The 14,274-nt window shown below is 37.4% G+C and overlaps 1 protein-coding gene across 1 annotated transcript in view; it reads left to right on the top strand.

Moving 5' to 3' along the window:
- Window positions 1-14,274, top strand: part of SLCO5A1 (solute carrier organic anion transporter family member 5A1) — a 91,141-nt gene that overhangs the window by 23,452 nt on the left and 53,415 nt on the right. Inside the window, exon 3 of the mRNA XM_081116464.1 lies at window positions 13,451-13,583. Coding sequence (XP_080972590.1) covers window positions 13,451-13,583 — 133 coding nt within the window. The remainder of the gene's footprint in view (window positions 1-13,450; window positions 13,584-14,274) is intronic.

Here is a 14,274-nt window from a genome sequence, read left to right as displayed (position 1 = left end):
CTAAGGATTGATCCTGTGGCTTTCTAAATCTCCTGAAATAATGTAAAATTATGTGACTTTTTAAAAAGATCTGCCTCCTTATATGCAGACCTTAATCACATTAAATCTTATAATCAGAAGGATAGAAGTAATATTCAAAAGGAGAGGCTAGTCAAATAAAGGGCTAATAACAATTTGGGCTTAATTTGCAATTTAGGGGGATATTTTATTTAAAATTTTTATGTTTTATTTTCACTTTTATTATTTTTACTTTTTAATTGAATTTATTGGGAAGACATTGGTTAATAAACTTATATATGTTTCAGGTGTACAATGCTATAGTATATAATCTGTATATTGTGTTGTTTATTTACCACCCTAAGTCGAGTCTCCTTCCATCACCTATACCTTCTTCTAAACCACCAAAACTCCAGCTGAGCTGCAACGTATGACACTTAGGAAAACTTGGTGTATAATACAATTAAATGTAGTTTAAGCATGGAAGCCTGCTAGATAGAACTTAGAAACCTTTTTTTAAAAATGCTCTTAGGAAATATCTGCTTTCCGCCTTCTCACCATATTTGGCTACTGATGAAACTTCCTGAAAATAGTTGAAAATTGAAGCGTTTGTTGGGTCATGGGGTTCAAAATCTGTATCATTGAGAATAAACTAAAATATAAAAAAGAGTTGCTCAATAGCAAATTATATTATTTATTCAGGACATCCCTGATACAAAAGGCAGACCTCTTAAAAAGAGTATGAGCAAATTAGAACTCAAAGCCGTTTTTGCTGATCAGAGTTGACATTTTTATATACTAGTTTCTTTGGTATTTTTAGAAGTATATTAACTTCCCATTTTGAACTATTAAATATTACATAATAACTATATTATCTCTGGTCAGGTCTCAGAATTAATGCTTTGTAAGTGATGAGATTACTCTAGAAATGCCCTTGAGAACTTGATAAAGTGTGTGAGTAAATTTGAAATTTTAACACAGTAAATTTATGAAAACATCCTTAATAACTTTGCTCTGAAAATTATAGTAGCTCCTATGACAATTCAGGATTTTCTTTTTAAGGATTAAGACTTAGTGTTGAGATCTCTTATGTGTTATTTGGCAGTTGCATAAATTAATATCTTTCTACTGGGAGAACACTAATGGTGATTTGTTCTTTTCATGGTTTGATTTTGATATTTGTTGTGTAAAGTGATATTTCATTTCTGGTTTCATCTAAATCACTGGGGAGGCCACATGGAATTGTGTTAATGTTTGGACTCTGGAGTCAGACGGACTTGGTCTTGAACCTACCACTTACTGGGTTTGCAACTTGGGTATATTCCTTAACATTCAAAGGTCAGAATCCTTCTGTAAAGTGGGAACTCATTAAACTTATTGTTCAGATATTTTGTTGGAAGGATTAAGTATCATGTTTAAAAAGCACAGAGGAGGCACTTAAAGTATTAGATTTCTTCTTCCATTTCTCTCTCTCCTTATGTCTTCTCAAATTCTTTTTTTTAAAAAAAGTTTATCTTTATTGATTTCAGAGAGAGGAAGAGAGAGGGAGAGAGGGAGACAGAAACATCAGTGATGAGAGAGTCATTGATCGGCTGCCTCCTGCACGCCCCTGACTGGGGATCGAACCCACAACCCGGGCACGTGCCCTGACTGGGAACTGAGCCTTGATCTCCTGGACCCCAGGCCAATGCTCAAGCCCTGAGCCGGCCTCAAATTCTCATTGGAACCACTATTTATCCCTTATCCTAAAATGCCTTATTTTGGTAATTATATTTTCTTGTGAGTTTTGTTTCTCGAGAAAGAGTTCCCCACAAGCTCTTTATAGGAAAGGGCATGGCCCTTTTTATCACTAATAATATTTAAAATGAAAAAATTTTTATACAGAATACATACGGTATATTAGTTTCAGGTGTATAATGTATTGGTTAGATAGTTATATAATTTTCCAAGTGATTCCCCCAATAAGTCTAGTACCCACTTGACACCATACATAATTATTACAATATTATTGACTATATTCCCTATGCTGTACGTTACATCTCCATGACTATTTTGTAACTACCAATCTGTTCGTCTTAATACCTCACATTTTTCATTCAACCCCCCAACCCCTCTCCCATCTGGGAACCATCAGTTTGTTTTTTTTGTATATTTGAGTTTGTTTCTGTTTTGTTTGTTCATTTATTTTGTGTTTTTTTTTTTAAGTTCCACATATATATCACTCATAATATTTAGCACCAGGTATTTCATATAGTATAATTTCAATAATTAACTACTGATTTATGAATCATTAGAGAATAAGGGGTTTTGGGTAATTGAATATTCTGATTATTTGATAACCAGTTATGTGAATTCCATATTCAAATACTTCAATAAATACATTTAACACTAAAATAATACTGAATGTAACATATCATCCTTTGGTGGCTCTGAAGATACTTTAAAGTCTCGGATTGTCTCAGAATCTTAATTTTAACTATCAAGTTAGATATAATAATAGAAATAATAATGATAATTGTTATAGCTGACATTGACTGAGCACTTAGTAAGTGTTAAGAGTTTTATATGCATTATCTCATTTATTCCCTCAATAGCTCTTGGAAGCAGATAAATTATGGTTCTCTATTTATAGATGAGGAAGCCTGTCTAGCAGGATTATGTATCTTGTCTAAGATCATGGAGCCAGTCCCTGACAGGCACAGACATCTGATGCTAAACCCAGTGCTCTTACGAACCACTCCAATACTGAGCTGAAGCATAATTGCTTCTGGGACATTGAGCATTACTTTTTATTTAAAATAAAATACCTGAGTTTAGATTGGTCATTTGCCATATTTCCTCTTTTTTTCCTTTTAACTGAATTTATTGAGGTGACACTGGTTAACAAGATTATACAGGCTTCAGGTACACAATTCCACAACACATCGTCTGTACACTGTGTTGTGTGTTCACCACCCCAAGTCAAGTCTCCTTTCATCACCATTTATCCCCCCCTATCCTATTCCACCTCCCCCCATCCAGACCAGCTTTCCCACTGAGAATTTATTCTTACTGCAAGTGAAAGTGTTATTTGATAGAAGAAACACGAAGTATTTAGGCATATTAACTTAGTAAAACTGCTTGTATTTATAAATTACCTTTCTTATTGTTATATAACAGAGTCAGGGATTATCTGTTTTTAATTCATATGAATGGACTCTCTTCTTTTATCAATGAGGTGGTTACAAAGGAAAATGCCTTAAATTAGGATAATATTACCTACCACATAAGGTTAGCGTGAAGATTGAGAAAATACATATACAGGCATTTAGTACAGTATCTTTTATATTTATATATATATAATAAATGCCTAGTGTTATCTTTTATTTATTTATTTTAAAAAATATTTTTATTGATTTTTAGAGAGAGAGGAGAGGAGAGGGGGAGAGAGAGAAGCATCGATGTGAGAGAGTTACACTGATTGGCTGTCTCCTGTCCCCTACCAGAGAGGGAGCCTGTAACCCAGGCATGTACCCTGACTGGGAATCCAACCAACAACCTTTTGGTATATGGAATGATGCCCAACCAACTGGGCCACTCTGGCCAGCGCCCCATTGTTATCTTTAGCAACAGTTCTCCTGTCAGTGCCTGTAGACTTTGACTACTAACTTTTTTAAAATACAAGAATAAGCTTTACAGGGAGCCCTAGTGTAAGCAGTCTGACTGTATTAGAACTAATTCCAGTGGACTGATGGGAAGAGCGATAATATTAAAGGTGTCCTAAAACATTTATATCACTTGACTGTAGAATTCAGTGGAAGGCCATGATGATGCCAATGTGTGTAGGGACATTTGTACATGATATTCTTCCACTTTTCCTAAGTGCTGCCCTGGTCTTGGCTCTTTCCTATGGGAATCATGCTTCTTCGAATGCCTGGAAAACAAACTGGAGAGTGTCCTACCTACGCTTGTTTACCTGGAAGGTGTTGCCTGCATGACTTACCCTTCCCAGGAGATAAATTTAATCTGCTCTTAACAGCTGGTATGCTCTTCTGAGTCTTCACCGTAATTATGGAAGTAAATGTCATGCAACATATTTGGAATGTATTTTTCAGTTAATGTGCTTTTCCCTGCCATCCTGTGGTAGCCAATTAGTGAGGATGTTGGAGATGAAAAATGAGCTTCTTTTTCATTTAGAATGCTTTTAAGACTCCTGCTACTAACAGTTCCAAAAATATTTTGAGATTTTCAGCTCTTATGGGACTAATTTCTTTAGTGGTAGAGACCTGCATACTCCTAATTAAGCTTTTGTTGCTTTTTTGTATTTTAGAGACATGTGCCCATAAACAGAAAGGCTTTGGTTTCAGAAAGATCCAAATTCTAATTTTGGCTCTACCACTTACCGGTAATTGCTAATCTCCTAACTTCCCAGGGCTCAGTTTTCTCATCTGTAAATTGGGAAGGATAATATACTAATTTTTTTCCATACAGCTGTTAGTGTTGAATGGCACCAAAGATGTAAAGAAGCTATTGTAGTTCCTGGAAGATCACCAGTAAACAATAGTTGTGATAACATTTTACTTCACAGTGAATTATGGCTCAACTAAAATATTACTTGGGCTATACTCTTATAAAGTGAATCTTTGAGAAATTGCCAACATTGGAAAAATGAACTTTACAAATGAATTTCTCTTTTATATAACTATTCCTTACTTTTACATTTATAATTTTTAATCTACATAACTTGTTCATAACAAAACACTTATAGAAAAGTGGCTTTTCCAGATATGCATTTAAACAAAAACTCATCCATACTTCTGTATATATATCCATAGCTTAGGTAATTATAACTACCTTAGAGGTGAAAATGAAAAGAAATAATGTGTGCAAACATTTATCTGATACTTCTACAGAGTAAATACTCCATAATATGACTGCCATTTTTTATTACAGGCTGGCAGACTTTTTCTATAAAGGGCTGGATAGTAAATTTTTAGTCCAAAGGTGATCCCGTCTTTGTGGTAACTGCTCTGTTCTGCTGCTGTGGTGTGAAAGTAGACACACTCAGTATGTAAGTGAGCCCATGTGGCTGTGTTCCAATAAAATTTTATTTACTGATTTGGCCAGTAGTTTGTTGACCCCTAATTTATTATAATAATTTAGCCAGAGAGAATTCATCATGATGTATTGGGCAAATCAGTCTTAAGAAAAATGGAAGGATTGCTTTACAAATACTGTATGCTCATTCATGAGAGTTTCTGTGTGCTCACTCTGTGTTAGGTGCTCCTTCAGGAGGTGCTATAAATATGAGAACAAATGAAACAAATTTGTTAATCTGTGAAGGCTTCCCTTCAAGTTAAAAAAATATATATTTATCTTAAGTTTACACAAAATGATACATTTGATGGCTGAAGTATTAGAAGTTGAAAGAAATAAACAGTCTGATTGGCGTGGCTCAGCAGTTGAGCATGGACCTGTGACCCAGGAGATCGAGGTTTGGTTCTGGGTCAGGGTACCTGGCCTGGGTTTTGGGCTTAATCCCCAGTTGGGGGCGTGCAGGAAGCAGCAGATCAATGACTCTCTCATCATTGATGTTTCTATCTCTCTCTCCCTCTCCCTTCCTCTCTCTGAAATCAATAAAAATATATTTTAAAAAGAGAGAGATAAATGCACTAATTCCAGGGATATATTAAAATTTTTATTAAATTTGTATTCAGTTAGAAAAGCTGAAAATATGGAATGCTATAAAGAAGACACACAAAAAACCCCGTTGTGTGAAATTACACTACCTGAGCCAACAACTTCTAGTACATGCCCTGTTTGCTTCTGGTCTTTCTTTTTTAAATGACTTTTTGAGACATAACTTGCATACCATAAAATTCACCCACTCAAACTGTGTAATTCAATGACTTCTAGTAAATTTATAGAGTTGTGCAACTATCACCAGGACCCACTTTTAGAACACTTGTCTTTTTTGAGATAAAACTGACATAAAATAAACTACACATAATTAAAGTATATAATTTGGTAAAGTTTGACACATATATACAACCATGCAACCTTCACCACAATCAAGAATTTACATACCCAACGTCACCAAAAGCTTCTTTGAGTATCTTTGTTTCTATCCCTTCTCCTGGCCCCCACTACACCCTGATTTATTACTGTAAATTAGCCCTTTCTAGAATTTTATAAATGGAATCATACAGTATGTACTCTTTTATGTCTACTTTCTTTCACTCAGCAAAATTATTTTGAGGTTTATCCATGTTTTCGCATGTAATAGTTCATTCCTTTTTATTGCTAAATAATAATCCACTGTATGAATCTACTACAATTTGTTTATACATTTACCTCTTGATGGACATTATGGTGGTTTCCATTTTGGGGTGACTACAAATAAAGCCGCTGTGAATATTTGTATGTAACCCTGTGAAAGGACATATGCTTTCATTTTTCTTGTGAAAATACCTAGGAATGTAGCCCTGGCTGGGTGGCTCAGTTTGTTGGAGCCTTGTCTTGTACAGCAAAAAGGTCACAGGTTTGATTCCCAGTCAGGGCACATACCCAGGTTGCAGGTTCGATCCCCAGTTGGAGCATGTACGGGAGACAATCAATGTTTCTCTCTCTCTCTCCCCTCCCCCCTCCCTATCTCTCTAAAAATCAATAGAAAAAGCATATCCTCAGGTGAGGATAAAAAAAAAGGAAACTACCTAAGAGTGTAATGGTCAACTCATATGATAGTTATGTTTTAACTTCTTAAGACACTGCCAAACTGTTTTCCAACGTGGCTGGAACATTTTGCTTTCCACATCAGCAGGGTATGAAAGTTCTGGTTGCTTCACATTCTTGCCAAGACTTGAAACAATTTGTCTTTCAAATTTTAACCCTTTGAATAGTATCTCACTGTGGTTGTAATTTGTATTTCCCTAATGGCTGGTGATGCTGAACATCTTTCATGTGTTTAACTCCATCCATACATTATCTTTGGTAAAGTGTCTGTTGAAAAATATTTCTCCCAGAACTTTTATAGTTTTAGGTTTTACACTTTTGTCTTAATTCATTTTGAGTTACTTTTTGCATAGGGCTGTCTAATGGTTTAGCACCATTTGTTGAAAAGACTATGCTTTTTCCATGGAATTACCTTTACACTTTGGTCAAAAGTCACTTATCCATATAGATGTGTGGGTCTGTTTCTGGACTTTCTTTTCTATTCCATTGATCTATTTGCCTATCTTTAAGCCAATACTATGTTGTCTTGATTATAGTATCTTTATAAGAAGTCTTAAAATCAGGTAGTGTTAATTCGTCAACTCTGTTTTTCTTTTTCAAAACTGGCTATTCTGTGACCTTTGTATTTCTGTAGGAATTTTAGGATCACTTTGTCAATTTATACAAAAAGCTCACTGGAACTTTGATTGGAATTGCATTGGCTTTCTAGATTGATTTTGGGAGAATTAACATCATAACAATATTGGGTCCTTTGACCAATAAACAAGGCATGCTTCACCATTTATTAAGATTTTTAATTTCTTTCAGCAATGTTTTGTAATTTTCAGTGCAAAGGTGTTGTACATATTTTGTCAGATTTATCTCTAAAGTGTTTTATATTTCTGATATTGCTGTAAATTTTATTCTTTTAATTTCTGATTGTTGTTAGTATATAGAAAGATAATTAATTTTTAAAATATTGAACTTGTATCCTGCAGCCTTGCTAAAAACACTGATTAGTTTTAGTAGCTTTTTTTGTAGACACCTTTTTTTAAAGTACAAGTTTTTTGACATAATCATGATCACAACGTCAACAAAATTTTCTATTCTTTATTTTCACTTGAGTTTTAAAAATAAGTATTTCCTCAAGGTATAAAAACTCTTCTTAAACATTAAAATTAATACTTGCATTATGCCTCAAAATGTAATCACTATTATTAATATCATTTCTGTTTTTCTATATGCATAATGCAGTGAGAAAGGTCACCATGATATATACATAATGAACTGCTGTCCAAAAGCTTGTATCAAATATAACACTCTGGTGCTAATTTATTTGGTTAGAGTTTATCTCATTGTTTTTAGCTTCTATTTCTTTGATAACTATTGAAGTTAATTTCTTATGGGTTCATTAATATTTTTGTATTGGGAATCCATACTTAACTTTTAATAAAACATATTACTGCCCCCAAATATAATTTTTACAATTTGACAAACATTTTTTTCAATGCTTTCATGATAGCTGTCCTTGCGGTTCTTCCTGAGGACTGGATTACGTTTATAGACAGAGTCACAGGTGATCAAGTTTGATGTCTTAAAGCCACAGCTCATTAAATACTCCCCTCTCCCATTACCCAAATTAGGATAAAGTGCACTGGCTGCTTATCTATGTACGTGGTTGTTCCTTGTTAGAGTACAAATTACTTTGAAAATATTTCTAGAGGAAGAGAGTGAATTTAAACCAACTATTGCTCACTATGGTAGTGAGGAAAAAATACTTTGAACCTACGTAAACCATTTTCCCGTCTCATCTGTGACCTCAGTTGCTCTCTGGATGTTTTAGTGAAGTGATAGAGTGGAGGCAGCTGTCCTTTGGCTGTCAGATCTGTATCAAAATAAGTGAATCACTTAAAAAAAATTGCTGCTCAAAATAACCAAGATCAAAGGTCTCCTATCTGTCTGTGCTGATGAGTGGAAAGAATGAGCTAGGGAAGATTTCTCTAAATGGGATGCTCTCAAGTACCTTGGCTAATTTTCAAGGAATTATGCAAGTTGAGTGGGAGTTGGTGTCCCTGCTGCTGTAAGATCACAGTGATGTGTGGGTTGCTTTGCATGTCCTCTTGTCATCTGCAGGCGATGTGACACCAAATGTATTCAAGAGGACGACCTGCTCTCCCTGTCCCAGCCTGGGTTTCATAGTCATTTGAGGACCTTAGACACATACGTGAAACATCTCCCTGTGCAACTGTCCTGGGTGTAATCCCAGATCCTGAAACTGAGCCTAAATTTTACATGTGACCCCCACTCCTGTCAGCATCAGTTCCCAGCAACATATTTGTGGGTCTGAGCCAGAGGGGACATGAGGAATCGGTGGACAGTGAGCAGCAAAGAGTGGGAGCAACATGGAAACAGGGTCTGATAAATTAGAGACCAAGTTCAAATGAGGATCCTGCAAATCTGGGCCAGTTCCAAAGAGAACTGGGCCAGCTCTGAGAACTCTGGAAACCTAGAGGGGAGGGTGGTGGCCCATGGACAACCTGGCAGAGGTAAGAGTCAGGCATGGAGTGGGTTGGGGTAAGAGTGGAGGCCCTGTGGCTAAAGCACAGAAACCAGCTCTGCCAAACTGAGGACTTAATGGGGAATGGTATGGAGGCGCTCGCAAGGACAGGGCAGCCCAGGGATCTAGGGAGCAGGTGCCCGTGGATGGCTCTCTGAGACCCTGTTGCAAGGATGAATTCACTTCGACCGCTTTTGTTACTCCACTAAAGCTTGGAAGTCCATGTCTTCGTCTCCTCACCACTCACCAATAGTTATTAGTGCGTATGGTCAGCACTGCTTAGGCATGGATATGGCATCAGTGAAAAAATAGTCCTTGTTCTCATGGAAATGACAGATAATAAGTGAATAAACAAATATGTTGTATGGGGGCGTGTGTGTGTCATATGCAAACTCCAGCAAGGTCGGGTGGCAAAGAGTGATGGGGTGGGGAGTGGGGTGCTGTGTGTAGATATGTGGCCACCGATGGCCTCTCTGAGGAGTGACACTGGAGCAGAGATCTGGAGGAAGGACGTCATTGTAGCCCATGTGACGCTGGGGTCTCTGCTGGTTTTGAGCAGCCCCTCGCTTTCCCAGGTTGGGTGAGGCTCTGGCCTGCAGGCTGGTCACGATCAGCACGGAGTCCTTGAATCATTTTGTGTCAGTGAGGGGCAGCTTGAGCTGTAAAGTTCAGAGAGCTGTTCCCTGGGTTGCAGCAGACCCTCGGAATGACCCGGGTTGGGATAATCCCCAGTGCAACCAAGATGGGCTTTGTGATGAGGCAAGAGGGGCGTCTTTGGGCTCTGTCAGGAATGGAGGTGTCCGCTCGACAAGGGGTGGACTGGGTGCAGGTGAGTGTCCTCTCTCTCCAGTAGGATTGGGAAGGTCAACCCACAGGACCCTCTCCAGGCCAGGCAGGAGCTGAACGAAGAGCCCTCCGACTGGTCTGTCTTGCTCTGTGGCCGTGGCTCGTGTTAGAGTTTATTCGTCAGAGGCCTTGGATTTGGAATCCACACGTTCTCGTTACTGGATAACGTGAGAGAGCTTCGCAGAGTCCAGCTGATCAAACACGCCATGTGCAGAGTGAGACGCCACCCGGGAGAATTAAGTGTGAGTCTCTCGGGCCGGTGTCCTTAACCCGCTGGATGCCATGGGGCCGCCGGAGCCCAAGGACAGAGGCTGTGGGACATGGCCGGGAGGGGATAGGAGCTTGGGCCCAGCTTCTAATGAGCTATGACCCAAATCGATCCAAAACAGCAAAACGTAAGAGAAGACTAAGATAAAGTTTGTCTAAAGAAGATATTGTCAGAAGGCTGAGAAAGGAAGGAGAAACTGCTAAACATCCAAAATATAGTAAAATTCAGGAGTGTAACCAAGATGTAAAGTTTCAAATCATGGAAGTTTATAAAAATAGAAAAGTTAGCCTCATATAACAAGAGCTAAAAAAATAAGCAAACTAACTTAAAGTATGAGAAATAAGGTGACAAAATATAATTAAAAAAACCCTTGACGGTCAATTTTAAAAATGAAAACCCCTATGAAAAACGATTTAAGAAGATAAAATGCATCAAAACATAAAGTAAGATCAAAATGTAAAGCAGCTAATGGTGTTAAAGTAAAAGAGGTATCGGATCATAATAAAAGTTAAGTCTGCAGGAGGATGTTAAAATGTGAAGGCGAAAGGGATTAAAAATAGAAGTTAATGTGCTTTAATGTAAAAAGCATAAATGGTCACAAAAATGAAGTATAAAGTAATTTAAGAAGAAAATGGAGATCTGAAGGTCAAACAGCTTGGGGAGAGGTAACGGAAGGAAATATACGATATGTAGTATAGCATATAGTATAGTTATATAGACATACATGCATGTATATAACATACATATAACATATAGCTATATATAGTATAGTTACTATACTATTTATTGTATAGCACATACAGTATATATATAGTGTAGCATATAGTATAGTTATATAGATATACATATATATAAATAGCACACAGATAAACATATAGTTGTATATTATAGTTACTATACTATATGCTGTATACAGTATATATATATACAGCATACAGTATAGTTATATACATACACATATGTATATGTTTATTTCGTTAATGAGAATGATTCTGTTGGATTTATAATGAAGATAATTTTTTTCTGATTACACAGCTGAATTTTAAGAAGTGCCATCCGCATCTCATGACGTAGTTAAGGTGTCGTGGCCCCCGCGTCACTGGGTAACTGTGGGTCTCGCCAGCACATCCGAGCTTGGCGCTTGGAGACGCTGCTCTCAGTAACCCCAGGCATAAACAGTTTGGCAGAAATACCTCTTTTCTCATCTGTGTTTGTAAGACAGTCTCTTTCATGCCAGAGGAACTATTTTGGGAAGATGATTCATGTCACATTTTGGCCTCATCACAGTTTTAAATTGTACATGGTGCTGGTTTGCCTGGAGGTGTAAACATAAGTTTTATCTTCACATGCATACGGAAATACCGGGTACTGGAAAAGTCCTTTCTATTCTTGAGTTCCGCTTGAGGCTATAAATGGGGAGGTTAACAAGATATTTATCAGAACTCTAATTTTACTTTATGAAAAGCATGCTTCCAAAAGAATACCAGTCATTTAAGTCTGTGCCTCCCCCACTCTGCATTTCCAAGCACAGATGAAGTCCAAGAACCTAATGTCTTATTGTTACAAGCAGATTCTGTAAAATAAATAAATGCTGTGCTTTCTCTACTGAATTGTTTGAAAAGCGAGAGCAGGTGTTAAATTACTGTCTGTAGCTATAAGTAACAGAAGGGACAGGATTATTCGAAGTTTATTCAGGTGCAGATGAGAGAGAAAGGTGCAGCTATTCTGATTGTTCCCTGCTTTCTGGTAAAACAGTTTTGTTGAAAGGGTATGACAAACCACTCATTTCTTCAGTGATTAAAATGCATGGTGACACTAGAAATGAGAAATGTGTAGAGCCTGAGTTTATCATTCTTCAAAAGTGTTTAATGATTTGTCTCCAAGTAACTGAGTTTCTTCAGGACAAACACTGGGTTTAGAGTGTGGCTAGATTTTTCTGTGACTTTTAAGGAATTTCATGTCCTACCTCAAAATTTAAAAATTGGGGAAATAGTACTTCCTTAAAAATTTTTAATTACAGCATGAAAATGCTATAAAGAAATGACAGTGAATTTGTCCAGCCAATGTGGCTCAGCAGTTGAGCATTGGCCCGTGAACCTGGAAATCACGGTTTGATTCTTGGTCAGGGCACATGCCCCAGTTTCTGGCTTAATCCCCAGTAGGGGATGTGCAGGAGGCAGCCGATCAATGACTCTCATCAATGATGTTTCTATCTCTCTCCCTTCCTCTCTCTGAAATCAATGAAAACATATTTAAAAAAATATTTTATTTTATTTTTATTTTTATTTTATTTGTTCTATCACCATTTATTCCCACTATGCCCTCTTCCGGCACAGCCCCCCCTCCGCCCCCGCCATCACCACACTATCCATGTCTATGAGTTCTCTCTCTTTAAAAAATTTTTTTTTCTAATTCAACTGTGAGTTGGTGCTTTCCATTTGGGCTCTCACTCATACCATTTAAGGAGATTATTAATCTTTAAGTAAGATTTCTCAATTAACAGTAAACCCAACTCATTGTGAGATCTTTGATTCTAAAGTGGTGATTTGAAAATATTAGTGATTTGAGGGTGCTTAAGAAGCTTTGCCAATTCAACTGAATCCATTTTCATGGCAAAGTCTGGCCTTGAGTTCCCTTAACTTGTTAGGACCTTCTAGCTATGACAAGTGACATCTACTTTTCCCCCTTTTCTTATTGTTGAGACTATCTTTTATCTTCTCTTGGTTATCTAGTGACTGTCTCATTAACCACCCAGGCCTGTACTTGCAGAAATTTAAATCAAGTGGGTCTGGAGTAGGTCCTGAGCACTTATATTTAAAAAATGAAACAAAACCAACCAGGAAGTTCTCCAGATGATTTTGATGCTCTAAGAGAACAACAGGCAACAGTTAAATAAAGGACATGATTTGAAACTGAAATGTCAACATAGACACAATCTTAAGTTCTCTAAAGAGTGAATCTTTTCACTCTTTTTTTGGAAGTTGTTAACTGGATTAAACTGTGGCTTCTGCATGGTATGAATGAAATTGGACAACCACTGAAAATTAAGGAACATGTCGTTGTATTTCACATTTCCCCTTCTGTTTTCTCAGCCATCATGTATGTCATGGGAGCTCTTGGTCCTGCAGTGGGATATTTATTAGGTGGACTTCTTATTGGTTTTTATGTTGATCCCAGAAATCCTGTTCACCTTGACCAGAATGACCCTCGTTTCATTGGAAACTGGTAAGAACTGTTTACTAAATTTTACATTTCACTTATTCTTAATGATAGTGTCATGGTACCCTTGTAGTTAACATAAAAATTTCCCCAAGGAGAATATGGAAAATAGCTAAAAGTCACCTAGGAAGGGGTAGTAGGCAAAATAATAATTCTCCAAAGTTATCTATGTCCCATTCCCCAAAACTTATGAATGTGCCACCTTTCATGGCAAAGGGAACTTTATAGATGTGACTGAGTTAAGGATCTTGAGATGGGAAGATTATCCTGGATGACCCTGGTGGACCCAATATAATCACAAGAGTCCTTATAAGGGAGACGAGGAGGCAGGAAGGTCAGAGTAAGAAAAGGTGACATGGTGACTGAGGCAGAGGTTGGAGAGATGTGCTTTGAAGATGGAGGAAGGGAACCAGGGCCGTGGGCTCTAGGAGTTGGACAGGCAAGGAGGTCGTTTCTTTCCTAGAGCCTCCTGAAGGAATGCAGTCTTGCCAACCCATTTTAGACATCTGACCTCCAGAACTATAAGATAATACATTTGTGTAATTTGTTATAGCAGCGATAAGAAACTGATACAGGCGGCATGGAAAAAACAGCTGAATCCCCATTCTTTTAGGTGGAGGCAGTTGTTTCATTTAGAGCACAATGGAGGGAAAGGGTAATGTGTGCTGGAACTTTCCTGTGTATTTTAATCAAAGCT

The sequence above is a fragment of the Miniopterus schreibersii genome, assembly GCF_964146895.1.
Source record: "Miniopterus schreibersii genome assembly, chromosome: 17".
NCBI classification, from domain to species: Eukaryota; Metazoa; Chordata; class Mammalia; order Chiroptera; family Miniopteridae; genus Miniopterus; species Miniopterus schreibersii.
This window is presented reverse-complemented; position numbering and strand designations above follow the sequence as displayed.